This window comes from Bos grunniens, chromosome 8 (assembly GCF_055505025.1).
Source record: "Bos grunniens cultivar Pamir isolate PY7600 chromosome 8, Bosgru_T2T1.0, whole genome shotgun sequence".
In the NCBI taxonomy this organism is placed as follows: Eukaryota; Metazoa; Chordata; class Mammalia; order Artiodactyla; family Bovidae; genus Bos; species Bos grunniens.
The window spans coordinates 61,749,327-61,771,703 of NC_141172.1; the positions used below are offsets into that span (position 1 = coordinate 61,749,327).

Sequence of the window (22,377 nt, forward strand, 5' to 3'; positions counted from 1 at the left end):
CTCCGCCCCCTAATCTGATTGGCTGTCGGGAGCGAGGCCGTGCTTGGGGATTGGCTGCCCGGCGGCCAAGGACTGACGTGGCGGGGCCGGTGTGTGGGTCTCGCTGGGCTACGGACCTAACGCTCTAAGGAGGTGGCGGGACCCTGACTGGCGGTGCAGCAGGGAAGCGTAAGCCACCACCATGCCGCTGGAGCTGGAGCTGTGTCCTGGGCGCTGGGTGGGCGGGCAGCATCCATGTTTTATCATTGCCGAGATCGGCCAGAACCACCAGGGCGATCTGGACGTGGCCAAGCGCATGATCCGCATGGCTAAGGTGAGGGGACGGTCTAGACAACTCGGGCACTAGCCCGGGGGCGGGGGCCGGGGTAGGGAAGGGCCTGGAGGAAGAGCGGCCTGGGCCGGGGTGGGGCGGGGCTGCGCAGAGACCGAATCATCCTCGCTCTGCCTCTCTGTGCCCTGCATCTGGCCTGGCGTCCAGCTCTCCAGGTCCACTAACAAACGTTTTGAATCCTGTTCTTCATCCCTTTGCCACCCTCCTGATTTGTTTGCATTACTACAGTTGCTCCCTAACCCGACCTCTCTCGCCCCTTTCTGGTGGCAGAATGATCTTTCTGCAACACAGATTTGATGAGCCTTCAGTGGCTATGCACTGCCACTGTAGAGTCGAAACCCTTTAATAAAGTCTTCAAGACTTTAATGACCTGACCTCTTCCAGCCTATCATTTTTTAAATCTCTGACATTTTCTGCGACAGTGAATTACTTCCAGGAAGTTCCTGAAGTTGCTGTTGTCTCTCTCATCTGCCATTCCTTGTAATTACTTCATAGAATTTTGAGAATAAAATAAAGATGTAAAGCTCTTAGTACAGTACGTGGCAAATAGGACTCAATACATGTTAGCTATTAGTGATATGATGTTAATGAACGCTCATGCTCCCACTTCTCTTGGACGCTTTCTCCAGCTCCTCCTGTCAGAGTTGGGTTCCTGTAGTTTTTCCCATGGCATTGCATTGTCAGTGTCTGTTTAAACTTTCTCTGTTAGACTGTGAGTGCTCTGAAGGGGGGACCTGTCACATTCTTCATTGTAAACCCAGTCCCCAGCATAAGATCTGCACTGTGATTCCTTGATTTGGAGGTAGTTCACTAAATCTTTTTTTCCTTTCACTTCCCTTCAGCCAGAGTTGTTCTGTCATTCATAATTAGGTTTTCTTTTACTCTTTCAGGACTTAACTCTGCTTTTATGGAACCCTACAGAATCATAAAGATACTTTATTTTGGGACTTCACTGGCAGTGCAGTGGTTAAAACTCTACTTCTACTGTAGGGGATGTGGATTTGATCCCTGGTTGGAAAACTAAGATCCTGGGTGCCACTGGCCAAAAAAAAGAAATACTTTTATTTTAAATTTTTATTTAATCATTGAAGTATAATTGATTTGCAATAATATTAGTTTCAGGTATACAACATAGTGATTCAATATTTTTATAGATTATACTCTTCCATTTAAAGTTATTGCAAAATAATAGTTGTATTTCCCTGTGCTGTACAGTATATCCTTGTTGCTCATTTATTTTATACATAGTAGATGGTACTTCTCAATCCCACACCCCTTTCTTGTCCATCACTCCTTCCCTCTCCCCACTGGTATCCATTTGTTTGTTCTCTAGATCTGTGAGTCTGTTTGAAACCTAAGTTTCCATCAACAAACGAATGGATAAAGATATAGTATGTATGCACAATGGAATATTATTCAGCCATAAAAAAGAGTGAAATTCTGTCATTTACAACAATGTAAATGGACCTGGAGGATATTATGCTTAGTGAAACAAGTCAGAGAAAAACAAATACTGTATGTTATCACTTATGGGTGAAATCTAAAAAGTAAAATATGCTTTTAAAGAGTAACAATTGCTAACATTTTTTAATGCTTACTGGGTCAAGTGCCTTAAATGCACCACCTAACTTTCAAATTTGATGCAAAGGGTGTGTTACACCTTGACTTATTTGTCAGTTTGCTTTTTTGCCAGTAGAGAAGCAATAAAAGCTTAAACAAAGAAACCATCAGCAGTGGGGTAAAACAGGGACAGTGATTGTGTTTTCTGAACCTAGAGTTGACCATAGCATTAAACAGATACAGAAATGTACCTCATTTACGAAAGAAGTGGAGAAAAGAAGGGGAGGAACTTTCTGTCCTCCCAGTACAACTGCTGTTGTGTGGGATGTGGTAGAACTTTCTCTGATCTCTCCTCATTAGTACTTCACTTTACTACTTCCTATAAAGGGAAGGTTTGCCTAGACGGAGACAAGCTTTGTAACCTCTTGAGCGTAAGTCTGCTTCTTGAGGCAGACATGAGAAGCAAAGGAGGGAAGCATTGCGCTAGGAAGACCATGTCGTGCAGCCTCCAGGAAAGCCCTCTGGCCAACTCTGCCAGAGTCTCCGCACAGTTTTGGTCAGGTCCCTCTAGGCCTTGGGGTCTTTATCTAGACAATGAGGACTCTGTCGTCCAAGGTCAATTTCAGGTCTAATGTTCTTTGAACTTCTTTCTAGCATCAAGTTTTGACCATGCCATTTTGTGGCTTTTCCAGGAGTGAAAGTGACGCTCTGAGCACAGACGTTTCTGGAGCCCAGGTTTGACCTGTGTGTCTGTAGCAGTGTCAGTGAGCTGAGACTTGAGAGAGTTTCCCTTAATCTTTCTACCGAGTGATTAAAAAAAAAAAACAATTTTGAGAGCTTGGAGGCTGACTGGCAATAAAATTATAGCTTTTAGAGTCAGATAATCCAGCTTTTATATTATAGCTTCTGTTCAGTAAAGCTGGGGCATTTCTAAATTTTTTTGCTTGCCGTTACCCCAGAATCTCTTGTTCAAACAAGATGCCATATAGAAACCACATGTGCAGAACAGCTAACAGCCACCCCCATCAGGGGCTCCTCAGAAAGTTATAGGCCTTGGAGCTGTTCCACATGGCCATGTGTACAGATAGAGAAACTGAGGCCAGAGATAGGGAGTGACTTATCTAGGAGAGTCAGAGTTAAGGCAGATTCTTTTCCCCCTAAATTCTGGTCCAGTGCTCATATCCTCTGCTGAGTTATACAACTTAAAATCTTGATTGTTTGATTAATTATTTTTAATAGTATAATGTAAAGCAAAGTCCCCCCTGCCTTTTTTTTTTTTTACATTTTAAGAGGGAAAAACAGAGGGGAACTCCTATCCCCAGCCTTTTCTTCTTTTGAGACTTCCTTGCTTCTGTTTCTCTTCTTTGGGAGTTCTTAAGAACTCCGTCATTCGATGTTGGCATTTGTTTGTTTGTTAAATGTTTGTTTATTTGCTGATTTGTTTGGCTGCATCAGGTCTTAGTTGCTGAGCCTGAGTGAGAGAGTGAGTGGTCTGAGTTGTGGCATGCAGGATCTTTTAGTTTTGAGGTATGCGGAATCTAGTTGCGGTATGTGGGATCTAGTTCCTTGACCAGGGATTGAACCCTGGTTCCCTGCATCTGGAGCATGGAGTCTTAGCCACTGGACTGGCAGGGAAGTCCCCTTGATGTTGTTTTTAAAGATAATGGTTTAATAGCAGTTGCCCCAACATTTCTCTTCTCTCTGAGAGCCCATGACCAAAAATTAAAGGAACCCTAATATGTTGCAGGAGTGCGGGGCCGATTGTGCCAAGTTCCAGAAGAGTGAGCTGGAGTATAAGTTTAATCGGAAAGCCTTGGAGAGGCCATACACCTCGAAGCATTCCTGGGGGAAGACATACGGGGAGCACAAACGCCATCTGGAGTTCAGCCATGCCCAGTACAAGGAGCTGCAGAAATATGCCGAGGAGGTTGGCATCTTCTTCACTGCCTCTGGAATGGATGAGGTGAGCCCTCTGCCATTTTACCAGACCTAGGGGACAACAGGTGGCCTGGTGTCTTGGTGTCTTTGACTTCAAGCCAGCTGCAGGCCTTGCTCACTTTACACTGTTTTGTGCTTTCTGAGCTAGAGTTCCCCATAACGTTGACCAGGTAAATGTCCAACTAAACAGGAGGCCGGGGGGATTGGAGGCCCAGTGAGATTTGGAGGACAGAGAACTATGGTTTTCAAAACAGGCTGTCTCTGGGAGTAGGGGGCAACCACCTGGAAACCCAGCGTCCCTCAAGCCAATGGGAGATCCCACTGGGCCAATTTGCTCCCAGTGGAAAGTGGCCTAGACTCAGAATCGGGAAACTGCAGTCCTAACAGGAGTCCTCCTGTTGCCGAGTGGCTGTGGGTGATCTGGGTGGGGCGACACTGCATCTTCTAGAAGGGAGTGGCTCCCAGGATGGCCATGCCCACATCCTGGAAGAGACCAGCTGGTGCCAGGTCTCAGGTTCCATCTACTCTGTGACCTGCCTCAAGACTCCTTCATGGGCTCTTTCTTCAAATATAAAAAAATTTAGTTATAAAAATAATGTCACAGAAAGTTTAGAAAACAGGGAAAAAAAGGAGAAAAACTGACTCATAATCTCTACACAGCAGCTCTTTGTACATATTTCCTCCTGAACTTGTTTTATATTCGTATTTTATTACCTGGTTGTTATATTTTGAATGTTTAGTTCTGTGTTTGCTTCTTCCGGTTAATATTATACCACAGTGTTTACCCATATCCTGGTTTTCTTTCTCAGCTTTATTGAGCTATAATTGACATGTAACTCTCCATATCTTTTGCTGAAAGTTATTAATCGTGGTGTAGTATTTCTTTTGAGGATTTATAATATATGTGACCATTTCTTTATGTTTGAACATGAGGTTACTTTCAGCTTTTTGTGCTTTTAAATGATGCTGAGATGACCTTCTTTCTGTGTTTTGAGTTTCCTTAGGATAACTTTGCAGAAACGGATCAGTAGACAAAACTTAACATTTTTAAGGCTCTTGGCTAGTGATTCTTTTAGTCAGCTAGGGTATTTGAAGAGACTCCAGTTCCTTCTGTAGGCCTCTGACCTCTGTGTTACTGTTCCAACCCTAAGCTGTGCCTGTAAATTACATCAAAGAAGCATCACTCTAGTCTAGACCATTAGTAGATTAAAAAAGGAGGGGAAGCAGAGAACCTAGATGTCTGGGAAACTTGACAAGTTCAGGCATCAGTTCCGTAGCCCAGATTCATTCTTTAATTCACAGCCTTCATAAGCATGACATTCTTCAGATCTAGTTGTTCATCTAATAATCATAATTTCCTACATCTGAATTTAATGTTATAGTTTATGAAGCATCTTCGCTTACAGTACCATATTTTATCCCTACTATGTCCCATTTTACAGATAAAGAAATGGAGGCTCCAGGGGCTAGAAAGTCTATCCAATGTTGCACAGTTGGGAAATGGGTCTTGAGGGCAGATCTGACACCTTTCTGGGATTCCCCAGTGGCCACCCGGGTGCTGGTCCAGGCATGTACAGCTTCCCAGAGCTCAGCAGAGCCTTTGGGCTTCCCCCTGTTCTTCACCACCCTCCATGTTGGTGGCTGGAGAGTCTTGGACCCACGTTGCCCTTAGGACAAGGGGACAGATTTTTTCTTTTTTTTTTGGCCTCATCATGTGGCTAGCGGGATCTCATTTCCCACCAGGGACTGAACCCGGGCCAAGGCAGTGAGAGTGCCAAATTCTAATCACTAGACTACCAGGGAATTCCCAGGGATAGATTTTTTAATAACAGCTTTATTGACACATCATACAATTCACTCAATTAATTTTAGAACATTTTTATCACCCCAAAAGGAAGCCCTATACCCGTTAGCAGTCATTCCTCAATTCCTTCAATTCTCCCAGCCCTGCTGCTGCTACTGCTGCTAAGTCACTTCAGTCGTGTCCGACTCTGTGTGACCCCATAGACGGCAGCCCACCAGGCTCCCCGGTCCCCGGGATTCTCCAGGCAAGAACACTGGAGTGGGTTGCCATTTCCTTCTCCAATACATGAAAGTGAAAAGTGAAAGTGAAGTCGCTCAGTCATGTCTGACTCCTAGCGACCCCATGGACTGCAGCCTACCAGGCTCCTCCGTCCATGGGAGTTTCCAGGCAAGAGTACTGGAGTGAGTGCCATTGACTTCTCCTCTCCCAGCCCTAGGCAACTTCTAATCTGCTGTCTGTCTCTATAGATTTGCCTTTTCTGGACATTGTATATAAAAAGAACCAGACAGTATGTGGTCCTTTGGGTATATATATATATTTATGGTAACTCAGTGTTTAACTTCTTTGAGGAACCGCCAGACTTTTTGAAAGTGGCTGCACCATTTTACGTTCCACCAGCATGTATGAGGTTTTTGCCTCTCATTCCTGGTAAGTCCGGGTGGAGGTTATTTACCTTCTTTGTGCTTCTGTGTCTTCAGCTGAACTCACCTCGCAGGGTTGTCATGAGGATTAAACGTGATCACCTGCAGAAGGCACAGCACGCAGCCAGCGCTCAGTGACATTAGTTACAGTTGAGGAAGCAGCCCGGGCTGAGGGTCAGGAAATCCAGGTCCTTGCCCTGCTCTGCTGAGTTCATCTGCATGTGAGCTTGGCAAGTCGCTGCCCTGCTCTGGGGCCTCCATCTCCTTTCACGTGTGAAGAAGCTGCCATCCAAAGTCTCTCCCTGCTCTTTTGTCCCGAGTCAGCATAGAATCTGGCAGGGTCACTAAGGTGACTTGGACCTGGAATGAGGACTTTCCTGTTCAGACTGTTCCCAGACACCTGAGCTCCTGGATGTGGGCTCTGAAGGGAATGCCTGGCCTCTGCTTGCAGCTGGGCAGCCGCTGCTCAGGAAGTCACTTCTTTAGGTCTTTTGCTGCTGGGTGGCTTTGAGGTTGAGTCAGGAGCAGACAGGGGAAGGAGAGGAATCTGGGTGTTGGTGGCTGGGGCTGCCTCTTGGTTTCCCAGGAAGCAGTTTGGTGTATAAATTTGAGCTCTGCAGCCACACTCAGGTGCTGACACTGACACTTGCTCTGTGAGCTTGGGCTGGTCACATAACCTCTTTGAGCCACAGGTGTCCGTCCATCTGTGACAATGAGGTAATCAAGATGCCCACCCCACAGCTGCAGTGAGGACCTGGTGAGATGAACCTGGGGGCTTGCAAGATTTGTACCCACTGACTGACAGCTGTTCTGTTGCTTAGAATCCTTTTCTCTGCTTCACACTTAAAGGGGCAGGGAGTCTTCTCTGTCTCAGGAATGCTGTTTGCTCCCCACTGGTGTCCTGACAAACCAAGGCACAGGCAGCGAGGAGAAATTTTTTTTTTTTTTTTTTTAGATTTATTTACTTATTTTTGCTGTGCTGGGTCTTTGTTGACGCGCACAGGCTTTCTCTAGTTGCGGAAAGCAGGGGCTGCTCTTCCTTGCTGTGCAAGGGCTTCCCGTTGCGGCATTCTTAAGAGCCTTTGCAAGAGTGCCATTTGCTTTGCTCGCCAGGTCCCTTTTTGCCGAACCAGCAAGTCCTGTCTACCCGGCTGTTCGAGGTGGGTTGGTCGCTTGTTCCGTGTTTGTCTAGAAAGCAGCTCTGAGAATTCACCCCCGCTGACTTCCTCATGGACAGTGAGCATGTACTGAGTGCCAGCTTTCTCCACCGTGTGTGCTGTCCTGAGCGTTCTTTGTGTGCTGAGGAAAGGTTAAGGCATGGTGGAACTTTATGAAGACCAAGAAAATACCAGGCACCTGGTCAGAAGCTGCACAGAGGCCTGTGGAACTCGACTGAAATGAGCAGAGTGCCTTTGGTCGAAATGGAGAGTTTTGTTGAGAAAGCAAATGGGAGCCATGTCGTAGAGGCGGCCCTTGGAGGACCAATTCCAGCAGAGCCACCCTTCCCTCCTCGTGCCTGCCCCCACAGTGCCTGCCCTCGTTCCTCCAACACCCCTGCTCCAGGGCACCCCTGCCTGTGTTGTGGTGTGCTCTGACTGGGCTGAAGGCAGGCCGGGCCTTTTTGGCTCCATGCTTCCCCGCCCCCCATCCTTTCCTCAGCCTGGGCAAGCCCTCCGGCACCTGTTCTCCCAGCTTGTTGTCAGAGATCCCGAAATCAAGGGGAGTGGAAGCAGCTTTAGAAAAACCCCATTTCCACTCCTGTCTTTTCTGTTACCCCTTAGATCAGCAGGCTCCCAAATTTCTCATGGGATACATTATGGAAAAGGGGTTCCTCATTAATTCATTAATTAAAAGTCCCTTCCCCAAATAAACAAGGGTTCTGTGCTGAATACGTGTGGGAAACACTAGGAGTAAATTAGCTAGAGGAGGGTATTCACTAGGACCCTCCAAGGTGAGGTTTTACAGTGCAGTGTTTCACCCCAAACAGTTTGCTGGTAGGACCCTTTGCTCTCTGTTTAGCCCCTGGATGCCTAGTGAGGGTCATACTCGATTGAGTTCCTTTCAGACAGGCTCAGAAAGCCTTTGTGATGTGGGGCAGAGGAGAGGAGAAGTTATGAGGCTGCCTGGCTGCGTTGTATCGATGTCCCGTAGATGGAAGGGGGACTGAAAGCAGCATAGACGGGGAAGCCAGGAAGTCCACAGAGAGAAAGGCAGCCACTGGCGCTGACCCAGCCTGACGGGGCCTGGGCCCAGTAGTACTGCCTCAGGGTGGAAGGCTCCTGAAACCGGCACCCTTTGCAGAAGAGATTAATCCAAAATGGCAGTTTTCTAAGTGGCCACTAGGTGGGGCTGGCTCCCTAGGAAGGCTGCAAGAAACCAGCTGCACCTTTCTCTGTCAATAGGAATTTACCCCTTTGCTCGCTTCAAAATTGTAGAGCTCCATGCATATTTTCCTGGAGAAGGAAATGGCAACCCACTCCACTATTTTTGCCTGGAAAATCCCATGGACAGAGGAGCCTGGCAGGCTACAGCCCACGGGGTCGCAAAGAGTCGGACACAACTGAGTGACTTCACTTTATGTAGATTTTACAATCAGCATAGGTAAGCTTTTGCAAAGCATTTTTCCTACATTTGGCCCCGCCTTGCCCCTATGTGCCCTGCGCCTCTCCTGATTGGGCTCATCCATCTCTTTATGGCCCTGGGGACTCTGATCATGAGCCATGCTCTCACAAAGTGGAGCATTAGAGATGAAATTTTGCATAGGATTTTCCCTCTTAAAATAGAAAACACTCTCTTCATCTGCCAGATAGAGTGGGGAGGGTGGGGACACTAGACTTTATTCAATAAATATGTTTAAAACAAATGCTTTTCAGTTTCATCTTAGGGCTGGTTAATAGTATGAGACACACATACACAGGAGAGAATGACATAGAAAACTGTGGAAGGGAAGAGAGAGACAAGGAAGACATAAAGCAGAGGGGAGGAGGTGGCGGTGGCTTAGCACCTTGGAGGTGAGTGGTGCTTTGGCCATCCTGAAAGGTGTCTCCTAGATTGAGAGTGCCATCTGCCTTTGGCCTGTTCACTGGCTGGTTAGGCACTGTATGTCTCTCCAGCAGCTCTGCTGCTGCTAAGTCGCTTCAGTCGTGTCCGACTGTGCGACCCCATAGACGGCAACCCACCAGGCCCCCCCGTCCCTGGGATTCTCCAGGCAAGAACACTGGAGTGGGTTGCCATTTCCTTCTCCAATGCATGAAAGTGAAAAGTGAAAGTGAAGTCGCTCAGTTGTGTCCGACTCTTTTCGACCCCGTGGACTGCAGCCCACCAGGCTTCTCTGTCCATGGGATTCCCCAGGCAAGAGTACTGGAGTGGGGTGCCATTGCCAACAGCTCTGCTGCTGCTGCTGCTGCTAAGTCGCTTCAGTCGTGTCCGACTCTGTGCGATCCCATGGACTGTAGCCCACCAGGCTCCTCCATCCATGGGATTTTCCAGGCAAGAGTACTGGAGTGGGGTGCCATTGCCTTTTCCAACCAGCAGCTCTAACCCCTGCTTATTAGAGGAAAATGATTCTCTGAGTGAGGCCAGTGATTAGAGTAGCTCATCATCTGCTGGGAAGATGGGAGAAAGCTCAGGCAGTACTGGTTTGATTCAAAGAACCTGCTGGCAAGGACTTCCCTGGTGGTCCAGTGGTTAAGACTCACCACTTCCAATGTAGGGAGCACCAGTTTGCTTCAATCCCTTGCTTGGGAACTAAGATCCCACGTGCTGCATGGTAAGGCCAACAAAAGAAAAGAAGTAAAAAAATAAAGAACCTGCTGGCAGAATGACCTCATACTGTTCCTTACCACCCCCGAACCCTTTGGATTTCCACGCCAGTAACCGTGCTCCTTGCTAGTCTAAGTATGTTTCACAGAGCAGTAACAGTGGTATTACTGAGGAGCTTACAAGAAACGCAGACTCTTGGGCCCCACTCTAGATCAACAGAATCAGAACGTGCATTTTATTCATCCAAGATCCATGGCAGGTTCGTGTGCCTGTATTAAAGTGTGAGAAGCACTGACCTAGCTAACTTCCAAACTTACTTCTGAGACTTGGCCAGCATTTTAAGATAGATGGAACTTAGATACTGGGAAATATTCCAAGGCATTGACTCTCCCTACTTCTGATTTTCAACTTCAATTAAAAAAAATAGTAATGAAAAGTAATTTGGGAAGTTTTGGTAATTGTACACCAAATTGAGATTTTACTCTTAAAACTTGTGGTCCACTAATTCCTTCAGGAGGCATTTGCTGACATTTGCCAATTTCCTGAGGGTTATTGATGAATCCCAGATAAGGATGGTGAAGGGCCCTAGAGAGGTAGCCTCAAATAGTCAGATTGGTTTTTTTCTGTGGGCAGCATAATTTGAGGTCTGAAAGGGCTTGGGTTTGATGGGCCCTGCCAGCTGTGGATCAATGTGTCAGAGCTGGGCCATGAAACACTTCATTTCTTCTACTTTTGGCAAGGATTGAAATGGCCTCTCTTTTCCTGGCTGTTTGGTCCTGAGGCAAGGATAAGGCCTTTGAGGGCCACTCACTTTCTCAGTGCCTATTTGTGTGAGTCAAGATTAGGTCATGACCTTTCTTGTTTGTTCACTGGGCCCCAGGCCCCCAGGGAAGGAAGGTCTGGCCAGGGGTCTGATTCTTTTCCAGATTCTCATAGACAGTGTGCGCCAGCATGCAGTGTTTGTTGGACAAATGGATGGGTGGATGTGAGTGAAAGAATGTTTGAATTTGAATGAAATGACTGATCATGAATCCGTGTTTGCTTTCAAGTTGCTGGGCAAGAGAAGGGGTATTTCTATTTGTAGGTGGTTCCTTGCCTGTCTTGAGGATGGTGATTTTGAACCGCGGTGAATGTGAGCCCCTCCTTTGATTTTTGTAGATGGCAGTTGAATTTCTGCATGAACTGAATGTTCCCTTTTTCAAAGTTGGATCTGGGGACACCAACAATTTCCCGTATCTGGAAAAGACAGCCAAAAAAGGTGAGTATTTAATTTTTGTCATACAATCTGAGTCCAGACTTTTTGTGTTTTTACACCATTGGTAATAACCCACTAAAGGAGTCTCCTGAAGACAGATTTTCCAATCAGCATTTACTCCCACTTTTTCATGTGCTGAGTTGAAAGAAATTAAAGATATACAGTTTTTATATGAATTTTTAAAGATTTCTTTTTTTGATGTGGACCATTTTTTTTTAAGTCTTTATTGAATTTGTTGCAGTATTGTTTCTTTTTTATGTTTGTTTTTGGGCCATGAGGCATGTGGGATCTTACCTCCTTGACCAGGGGTCGAACCCATACCCCCTGCATAGGAAGGCGAAATCTTAAGCCCTGGACCACTAGGGAAGTCCTCATAAGAATTTTAAAATGAAAATTATTTTTAATTTCTAATAAAATATTTATATAAAATGAAGGATATGACAGTATAAATGAAACTCCTTAGAGGCAGCTCTGACTTTGAGAAGTACTCTCTAGGTATATTAGAACATCCAGCCTCTGCACATCAGAGCTTGTACAGTGGTTCTCATGTCAGTACTGGGACTGAAGCAGGTCATATGATGATGATGCTTTCTACTTACTTCATAGCCAAGGATCTGAGACCACACAGGTAGGACTTGGCAGCTCAAGGCCTCACCCTCTTGAATCTGGGGCATGCTCACCCTACCACGCTGTGCAACCTCTTAATACAATGAGATGCTCATCTTTCTCTAAAGAGTGTCAGATTCCTCTTAATTTGGTTCACTTTGCTGCACAATAATGTTGTGGGGTGAAGGGAGTCTACGTTTCCTGTGCTTGAGGACAGAAACCCACCGACATCGCCTGTGTTCCCCCACTGTGTAAGAGTTGTTTGAATGAGACCAACAGCAGGGGCGTGCTTAAAGGGAGAATCGGAACGCCTGAAAATAAAGTGATGATGGTACTGGTGTTGGGTCCTTCAGGCCGCCCAATGGTGATCTCTAGTGGGATGCAGTCCATGGATACCATGAAGCAAGTCTATCAGATTGTGAAGGCCCTCAACCCCAACTTCTGCTTCCTCCAGTGCACCAGTGCCTACCCGCTCCAGCCTGAGGACGTCAACCTGCGTGTCATCTTGGTGAGCACAAGGGAGGGCCCTTGTCTGACTGGGTCACTGGCTGTGGGAAAGATGCAGCCAAAATTTTAACCAGCTTTGACATGCTTTGTAATTGGGACATCCTTCCAGTGTTCTGGCCTGGAGAATTCCATGGACTATGTAGTCCATGGGTCGCAAAGAGTCGGATGTGACTGAGCAACTTACACTTTCGCTTGATAGTCTTGCTGTTCCAGAATCAAATTAGAACCGACTATGGAGTTAAGCAGTCAGATACATTCTTAAAGATTATAAATTAAATTTTCTTAACACCAATCTTAATTTCTCTCATTATAAAATTTAAGGTGGAGTCTTTCAGGGTTTTTTTGTTTTTTGTCGTTTTAAGGTGCAGTCTTTGTAATTGGCCATATACATTTTCTTTGCCTGTGTGTATTGGCCATTAGGGGTCCCTTTTCTGTGAATTGCTGGCTTTTATCTTTTCTTAATGAGTTATGGATTTGTTTTTGTAAAATATACATACAATTTGCCATGGGAGCCATTTTTTGGTGTCCAGTTCAGCGGCACTAAGTGTTTCGCATTGCTGTGCCACCATTGCTGTGTCCATCTGAAGAGCTTTTTCTCATCTCAGAGTCATACCATATTCTATACTCATTAACATGGAGTGCCATGCGGCTGTCATTTTATTTTCTGTCACTACGAACAAAGCTAGTGGAGGTGATGGAATTCCAGTTGAGCTATTTCAAATCCTGAAAGATGATGCTGTGAAAGTGCTGCACTCAATATGCCAGCAAATTTGGAAAACTCAGCAGTGGCCACAGGACTGGAAAAGGTCAGTTTTCATTCCAATCCCAAAGAAAGGCAATGCCAAAGAATGCTCAAATTACCGCACAATTGCACTCATCTCACACGCTAGGAGACTAATGCTCAAAATTCTCCAAGCCAGGCTTCAGCAATACGTGAACCGTGAATTTCCTGATGTTCAAGCTGGTTTTAGAAAAGGCAGAGGAACCAGAGATCAAATTGCCAACATCTGCTGGATCATGGAAAAAGCAAGAGAGTTCCAGAAAAACATCTATTTCTGCTTTATTGACTATGCCAAAGCCTTTGACTGTGTGGATCACAATAAACTGTGAAAGAGATGGGAATACCAGACCACCTGACCTGCCTCTTGAGAAATCTGTATGCAGGTCAGGAAGCAACAGTTCGAACTGGACATGGAACAACAGACTGGTTCCAAATAGGAAAAGGAGTACATCAAGGCTGTATATTGTCACCCTGCTTATTTAACTTATATGCAGAGTACATCATGAGAAATGCTGGACTGGAAGAAGCACAAGCTGGAATCAAGATTGGCGGGAGAAATATCAATAACCTCAGATATGCAGATGACACCACCCTTATGGCAGAAAGTGAAGAGGAACTAAAAAGCCTCTTGATGAAAGTGAAAGTGGAGAGTGAAAAAGTTGGCTTAAAGCTCAACGTTCAGAAAACAAAGATCATGGCATCTGGTCCCATCACTTTATGGGAAATAGATGGGGAAACAGTGGAAACAGTGTCAGACTTTATTTTTTTGGGCTCCAAAATCACTGCAGATGGTGACTGTAGCCATGAAATTAAAAGACGCTTACTCCTTGGAAGGAAAGTTATGACCAACCTAGATAGTATATTCAAAAGCAGAGACATTACTTTGCCAACAAAGGTTCGTCTAGTCAAGGCTATGGTTTTTCCTGTGGTCATGTATGGATGTGAGAGTTGGACTGTGAAGAAGGCTGAGCGCCAGAGAATTGATGCTTTTGAACTGTGGTGTTGGAGAAGACTCTTGAGAGTCCCTTGGATTGCAAGGAGATCCAACCAGTTCATTCTGAAGGAGATCAGCCCTGGGATTTCTTTGGAAAGAATGATGCTAAAGCTGAAACTCCAGTACTTTGGCCACCTCATGCGAAGAGTTGACTCATTGGAAAAGACTCTGATGCTGGGAGGGATTGGGGGTAGGAGGAGAAGGGGACAACAGAGGATGAGATGGCTGGATGGCATTACTGAGTCTATGGACATGGGTCTGAGTGAACTCCGGGAGTTGGTGATGGACAGCGAGGCCTGGTGTGCTGCGATTCATGGGGTCGCAAAGAGTCGGACACGACTGAGCGACTGAACTGAACTGACTGATGAACATGACTACTCTCAGTTTCTCAAATAAATGGAATCATACAGTATTTGTCCTTCTGTGTCCACTTGCTTTCACTTAGCATAACGTTGTCAAGGCTCATCCATGTTGTAGCGTGTATTAGCATCTCATTCCTTTTTAAGGCTGAATAATATTTCACTGTATGTGTATACCACTTATGGCTTATCTGTTCATCTGTTGATGGACATCTGGGATGGTTCCACCTTTTGGCTATTGTGAATAATGCTGATATGAATGTTGGTGTGCAAATATTCATTTTTCTTCATATTGAATTGTAGGAGACCTTCTTGAAACTTCTGAGTTTTCCTGTTCTGTTATTTACCAGCTCTCTGATTCTTTCAGTACAGTATTTGACATTCTGAGGTTTTCTCCCCCTGATTATGTAAGCTCTTATACATTTTTCTAGAGAATCTTTCCTATTTAACTTTTAAAAAAGTAATCTTTTTTCGAAATGACATGGCTGTCTTTGTAACTAAAATTTTAGTCCCTCCCAGTTTTGTAGTCTTTTATCCATTGCTCGCTCATCTCTAAATCATATTATTTTTAAAAATAAAACATGATTTAAGAAAAAAAAGAAACTCAGTCCTGATGTATATAACATAGAAAGTGAACATCCTCTATAATCCCATCCCACAGATTACCATAATTGACAATTTAGTGTGTATGATGCCAAATATTTTCCTCAGTTTTCTTCCTTTGTGAAGCATGGTCCTGTTTCCCTTCCACCATCCCCCTCCTCACCTCCCTGGTGTGCTCATGTCCTTTATCCTGAGAGCAGGGCATGATCAGAGTTGAACTGCCAGCCAGCCCCCCACCCCTACCAGCCCAGCCCACCCCATCACGGCAGGGTGAGTACTCTGACCTACAACCTGCACTTCCTTGTCCATCACATGCTCTTAAGCCTGGTTTCTGAGGCCTTTGCCACTCAGCCGTCCTAATCTTTTATTAATTCCTGTTTGGGTCTTTCTGCTGTACTCAGGCCTTCTGGCCGCCCTCCCTAACAAGGCTTACTCGACTTAGCATGTCTTTTGTTGCTTCCAGTGAATTACAGATAACCAATTAATTAATTATTTAGCATTTCCACCAAAGGATTGAGATTGGGCTGTCTGTATTATTGATGGTGATCTTTGTGCATATAGCACGTTTGCTTTCAGTTCAGTTCAGTTCAGTCGCTCAGTCGTGTCTGACTCTTTGCGACCCCATGAATCGCAGCACGCCAGGCCTCCCTGTCCATCACCACCTCCCGGAGTTCACTCAGACTCACGTCCATCAGTCAGTGATGCCATCCAGCCATCTCATCCTCTGTCGTCCCCTTCTCCTCCTGCCCCAATCCCTCCCAGCATCAGAGTCTTTTCCAATGAGTCAACTCTTCGCATGAGGTGGCCAAAATATTGGAGTTTTAGCTTTATCATCATTCCTTCCAAAGAACACCCAGGGCTGATCTTTAGAATGGACTGGTTGGATCTTCTTGCAGTCCAAGGGACTCTCAAGAGTCTTCTCCAACACCACAGTTCAAAAGCATCAATTCTTCGGCTCTCAGCCTTCTTCACAGTCCAACTCTCACATCCATACATGACCACAGGGAAAATCATAGCCTTGACTAGACGGACCTTTGTTGGCAAAGTAATGTCTCTGCTTTTGAATATGCTATCTAGGTTGGTCATAACTTTCCTTCCAAGGAGTAAGCGTCTTTTAATTTCATGGCTGCACTCATCATCTGCAGTGATTTTGGAGCCCCAAAAAATAAAGTCTGACACTGTTTCCACTGTTTCCCCATCTATTTGCCATGAAGTGATGGGACTGGATGCCATGATCTTCGTTTTCTGAATGTTGAGCTTTAAGCCAACTTTTTCACTCTCTACTTTCACTTTCATCAAGAGGCCTTTGAGTTCCTCTTCACTTTCTGCCATAAGGGTGGTGTCATCTGCATATCTGAGGTTATTGATATTTCTCCCGCCAATCTTGATTCCAGCTTGTGCTTCTTCCAGTCCAGCATTTCTCATGATGTACTCTGCATATAAGTTAAATAAGCAGGGTGACAATATACAGCCTTGATGTACTCCTTTTCCTATTTGGAACCAGTCTGTTGTTTCATGTCCAGTTCGAACTGTTGCTTCCTGACCTGCATACAGATTTCTCAAGAGGCAGGTCAGGTGGTCTGGTATTCCCATCTCTTTCACAGTTTATTGTGATCCACACAGTCAAAGGCTTTGGCATAGTCAGTAAAGCAGAAATAGATGTTTTTCTGGAACTCTCTTGCTTTTTCCATGATCCAGCAGATGTTGGCAATTTGATCTCTGGTTCCTCTGCCTTTTCTAAAACCAGCTTGAACATCAGGAAATTCACGGTTCACGTATTGCTGAAGCCTGGCTTGGAGAATTTTGAGCATTAGTCTCCTAGCGTGTGAGATGAGTGCAATTGTGCGGTAATTTGAGCATTCTTTGGCATTGCCTTTCTTTGGGATTGGAATGAAAACTGACCTTTACCAGTCCTGTGGCCACTGCTGAGTTTTCCAAATTTGCTGGCATATTGAGTGCAGCACTTTCACAGCATCATCTTTCAGGATTTGAAATAGCTCAACTGGAATTCCATCACCTCCACTAGCTTTGTTCGTAGTGATGCTTTCTAAGGCCCACTTGACTTCACATTCCAGGATGTCTGGCTGTAGGTCAGTGATTACACCATCCTAATTAAATGCGAGAGATGCTTTCTGAATCAGTTTAGGTATTCAGTTATAGTTTTGGTGTTATTCCTGGTGGTTTGTGCAGTGTGACACATTCTTCAGATGTGTTCCTGATAAGAGCAGCCATTAGTTTTAAGCCTTCACAGTGTGCTGAGTGCCCTCCACGTGCTCACAGCAGCTCCCACCAGCTACTGTCATCCCCAGAAGGAGAGGTCCCGGGAGCCTCAGAGACTTCTTGGAGCTTCACAGATAGTGAGTGGCTGAATGGGGCCTCAGATCCATCAGCCTGACTCTGGATTGTATGTGGAAAGCACTACACTATTTAACTTTCTTTTCCTTTTTCTATTTTAAAGGAATACCAGAAGCTCTTTCCTGACATCCCCATAGGGTATTCTGGGCATGAAACTGGCATAGCAATATCTGTGGCTGCAGTGGCTCTGGGGGCCAAGGTCTTGGAGCGTCACATAACTTTGGACAAGACCTGGAAAGGGAGTGACCACTCGGCCTCTCTGGAGCCTGGAGAGCTGGCTGAGCTGGTGCGGTCCGTGCGCCTCGTGGAGAGGGCGCTGGGCTCCCCGACCAAGCAGCTGCTGCCCTGTGAGATGGCCTGCAATGAGAAGGTGGGTTCTCCTGGCCTGCCGGGTGCCAGTGTTGAGAGGAGCTATGTGGGCTTACCTGAGAGGCAGTGGGAACCAGCCCTACCTGAGCCCAGAACAATGGGGTGATGCAGGGATGTTGCTGCGAGCCCCTGAGGTTTTTGGAGTTCATGTTAGCAGCGGGAGGAACTTACTGAAGAACTTTAGCTATTCCTCTGGTTCCCTGGCATCATATGATGGTTTTCCATTAAGTCTCTGTGGTCCCAGCGCTGAAGACCCTGGTGGTGTCTGGGGCCTCATGAGGCATGCGGAGAGGTAGAGTCTGGGGTCCCATGTTGTAGGTAATCCTAGAGGCATGTTCAGGTGGAGGGGTTCCATGAGGCAGGGGCAGGAGGGCTGTAATAAGTCAAGGAATCCCTAAGCATGGGGAGAGACTGGAAGCATGGGGCAAGGGTTCTCAGGGGCTTGCTGGGGGAGAATGCATACATTCCCTTGGGAGCCCTTTGAGCTAGCTGTGCAGCATTAACCTTCAGACAGAGTGGACGGGGGGAGGCCAGCAAACTCTGCCTGGCACAGGGGCCATCGGGCCTTCCTGGAAGCCAAGGCCTAGACCTGGCTCAGCCTCTGAGTCGGGGCTGCCAGGGGAGCAGGCACTCACTCCTCTGATGCTGCAGGCTGTTTGGGCCGAAGCCAAGATGCCACTCCAGGCCTGCTCCAGGAGGGTTGTCTTTTATTCCAGTCGGGCCTACTTGCTGCTCTCAAAGATGTATATACACTGGAAAATTAAAATAACAGTAAAAAGAAACTAACTGCCTTATAGAAGAAGAGAGGAGAAAGCTGGCTCAGAAACTGGAATAAGAGTTTCAGCAGCTGAGCACTGAATTTGGTTCTGAGCATCCTGGCTCTGTGGGTAGACAGTGAGACACCACAAGACGTAACATCTGATAATCATCTGCTAACAAGACCTTTGTCCTGACATAAATTCCAGAATGGATTCCTTGGCCCTCACCTGGAAGATGCAGAGTTAGATACTTTGTGGAACAGCATTTATAGACCAGACCTTAGAAATGCTGGTTCTGAGCTCCAGGTCTCCTTCATTCCCCTCGTTGCCCAGCCTGTCTGCCCCTTCCATGCTTGTGAGCCCTCCATATTCCTGTTGTACTGAATGAGGAGGCTGTAAGGTTTGTGTCCGTTGAGCCGCGGGCCAGGGGTCAGGGATCCCAGGTTCTCCTCCTGGCTCCTGGCAACCTTGGCCAGCTTACCTGCCCTCCGTACACCTCCATTTCCATGTGTTTCAAATGTGATACTGAACTGGATGATGACAAAAGTAATCACCATTTTTATTTACCAAGTCTGTGTTCCAGGTAGATTACGGGCATTATCATCACTAATCCGACAGGATAGAGGCACTGTTATTTCCCATTTTGCAGAGACTCTCAGCCTCGCCTTGTCCCCAGCTGCCTGGGATTTGGGTCTTGCTCTCTTTGGCTACATAACCTGAGTCATTTATTGTAAAGGCCACCCCTCTGAGTCTGAGTCCACCCCACACTGGCCAAGACCCTGCTGTGTGTGAGCTATTGTTCTAGGCACCCAAGGGGAAAACAGACTCCCTGCTTTCCAGGGACCTTGTGTGAGAAAACTGATCAGGGACCCTGGGGGTAAAACAGCGTGTGCTAGTTATTTGTGTGGCTGGCACTGAATCTTAAATTTTATCCACAGCTGGGCAAGTCTGTGGTGGCCAAAGTGAGAATTCCAGAAGGCAGCATTCTGACACTGGACATGCTCACTGTGAAGGTGGGTGAGCCCAAAGGTTACCCTCCTGAAGACATCTTTAGCCTGGTGGGCAAGAAGGTCCTGGTCACTGTGGAAGAAGACGACACCATCATGGAAGAATTGGTAGAGAATCATGGGAAAAAAATCAGATCTTAAAATAAAGTGCCATTCTCTGAATTCTGAATCGCCTTGCTGGTACCATCAGGTGCATTTGGCTGAGGTGGGGCAGGAATGCTGGTCTCTGGGGATCCCCAGGCAGCAGACATTTTGGGGCCAGGCCCTGGGTTAAGCCCATTGGAGGGATACAAAGAGCAAATATAGGCAGCCTCTGCCTCAGGTTGGCTGGCCCAGAAGGGGCAGTGGGCTCAGAAGCTTCTCCTCATTGCCCATTGCAGTGCAGAGGGGTGAATGCTAGCTGTATGGGCCCTTCCTTTCAGCCTGCCTTCTTCCAGCCTGCAAAGCCAACCCTAATGACCCCAAATGTCCCTTCCTTCCGGCTCTCTCCCCTTATCTCCTGCCTGCCCTGGGTTTTTTTTTTTTTAATATAAATTTATTTAATTGGAGGCTAATTACTTTACAATATTGTATTGGTTTTGCCATACATCAACATGAATCCACCACGGGTGTACATGTGTTCCCCATCCTGAACCCCTCTCCCACCTACCTCTGCCCTGGGGTTCAATCCAATTAGCTATATAGTGATCACTTGGCATTAGAGAAGAAGGGGTTGGTCAGGGTCTTACAGGCAGAAGAATGAGCAAAGAGAGGGAAACGGCATATATTCCTTCTTTCAACAAGTGTGGAGGGCTTGCCACGTGCCAGGCCCTGCTCTGTGGCCTGAGGATGCAGGACTTCCGTTCTGATGGGGATGAATGCTTCACAAACCAGGAGCACAGGAAGTAAACCACAGCGTGTTAGAAGGTGACATATACAGTGAGGTGTGTGAGGGAGATGGGGAGCGTGGGGCTTTGTGTGTTTGCAGCTTCTGGTGACTTGTACGTATGCCAGTGATGCTAAAATCAGCCTTTCTAGGATCTGCAGTGAAATTACACCCAGCTAACAAAATAGCCTCACTGCTGGACTTCCTTGAACTACAGCACGAACCTTTCACAGACATTCCGTATCATATTCCTCTTTGTTCTTTTGAACCAATACTGAGATTATTTTCAGATTCTTAATCTTTGTTTGTATTTATTTGACCTGGTTACTGTAACTCGTGTTTCAGAGTGTGTCTTGGAGTCTCTCTTCAAATGTGTGAATTTGCCTTCTGAAGATTCTTTACTTGTGAAGATAGGGCCTCCCTCTCCTGTGGGTCCCAAGACAGTTTCTGGAAAGGCACCTACCTGCATTTGTATGTGTGGGTGGGGTGGGGTGGGGCTCTGGAGTCATACGAGAATCCATAAATTGACATGCTAAGAGCTACAGTGTGACAGCATCCATTTCTAGCTGCTGTTTACTCCTTTCACTTCTCCCTATAAACAATCATGAGTAGAAAATCAAATTTTCTGATTCCATAACCCTTTTTTCTACAAGAGTAGAGATGACATTAAACTAAGGATCTGAAGACTTCCTAGTAAGAGACTTTGTATGGCAGCAGACAGATGTGTTCCAGGGCCTGAGAATAGGATATGGGTCTGAAAGGAAAGGAGGGAAGAGCCTAGCTGGGGCTCCAGCTGAGAATGTGCAGCAGGCAGTCTCTGGTCAGCTACCTCCAGGTCCTGTCAGACTGGAATGTTAGCTCCCAGGCTGCTCTGTAGACCTCAGAGGGCAGAAGCCCGGGAGCCTCACACTTTGAAGAGCAACTGAGGGCATAGGTCTTTGGGGAAGAGGACTGTGTAACATGCTGGAGAGGAGGAGGGCCATTGCCTAGAACATGCTTCCCACTGGCACATAGAGAAAATGACAGCCTGTGGATGATGTGTGTGGGTAAAGTATGGGGCTGCCCGCACACTCTGCCAGGAGGGCTGGCCGCCTCACGCTGTGCCAGGCCCTGAGGTCAGGAGGATGGATATCTGGGCACAGCTCTGGTCCATTTGCACGTCCCCAAGGCAGAGGAACCAGAGATCAAATGGCCAACATCCGCTGGATCATGGAAAAAGAAGAGAGTTCCAGAAAAACATCTATTTCTGCTTTCTTGACTATGCCAAAGCCTTTGACTGTGTGGATCACAATAAACTGTGTAAAATTCTGAAAGAGATGGGAATACCAGACCACCTGATCTGCCTCTTGAGAAATTTGTATGCAGGTCAGGAAGCAACAGTTCGAACTGGACATGGAACAACAGCCTGGTTCCAAATAGGAAAAGGAGTACGTCAAGGCTGTATATTGTCACCCTGCTTATTTAACTTATATGCAGAGTACATCATGAGAAACGCTGGACTGGAAGAAACACAAGCTGGAATCAATATTGGCAGGAGAAATATAAATAACCTCAGATATGCAGATGACACCACCCTTATGGCAGAAAGTGAAGAGGAACTGAAAAGCCTCTTGATGAAAGTGAAAGAGGAGAGTGAAAAAGTTGGCTTAAAGCTCAACATTCAGAAAACAAAGATCATGGCATCCGGTCCCATCACTTCATGGGAAGTAGATGGGGAAACAGTGGAAACAGTGTCAGACTTTTTTTCTGGGCTCCAAAATCACTGCAGATGGTGACTGTAGCCATGAAATTAAAAGACGCTTACTCCTTGGAAGGAAAGTTATGACCAACCTAGATAGCATATTCAAAAGCAGAGACATTACTTTGCCAACAAAGGTCCGTC

The 22,377-nt window shown here is 46.3% G+C and overlaps 1 protein-coding gene across 2 annotated transcripts; it reads left to right on the forward strand.

Annotated features, from left to right (window-relative positions):
• The first annotated feature begins 105 nt into the window (after nucleotides 1-105).
• Nucleotides 106-19,792, forward strand: NANS (N-acetylneuraminate synthase). Of its 2 annotated transcripts, XM_086416034.1 has the most exons (6): nucleotides 106-313; nucleotides 3,639-3,854; nucleotides 11,195-11,294; nucleotides 12,251-12,405; nucleotides 17,600-17,866; nucleotides 19,562-19,792. In XM_086416034.1, exons 1-6 carry the CDS (start codon nucleotides 182-184, stop codon nucleotides 19,769-19,771), a joined length of 1,080 nt encoding a protein of 359 aa, XP_086272160.1. In that variant the 5' UTR covers nucleotides 106-181; the 3' UTR covers nucleotides 19,772-19,792. The 2 variants fall into 2 exon arrangements, with proteins under 2 accessions (XP_086272160.1, XP_086272161.1); XM_086416035.1 differs by lacking the exons at nucleotides 106-313; nucleotides 3,639-3,854 and adding an exon at nucleotides 7,212-7,434.
• The last annotated feature ends 2,585 nt before the right edge of the window (nucleotides 19,793-22,377 follow it).

Coding starts and splice junctions, on each gene's coding strand:
- NANS (XM_086416034.1), top strand. CDS start 182: ATGCCGCTGGAGCTGGAGCTGTGTCCTGGGCGCTGGGTGGGCGGGCAG. Junction 314..3,638: donor GCATGATCCGCATGGCTAAG/GTGAGGGGACGG, acceptor AATATGTTGCAG/GAGTGCGGGGCCGATTGTGC. Junction 11,295..12,250: donor GGAAAAGACAGCCAAAAAAG/GTGAGTATTTAA, acceptor TGGGTCCTTCAG/GCCGCCCAATGGTGATCTCT.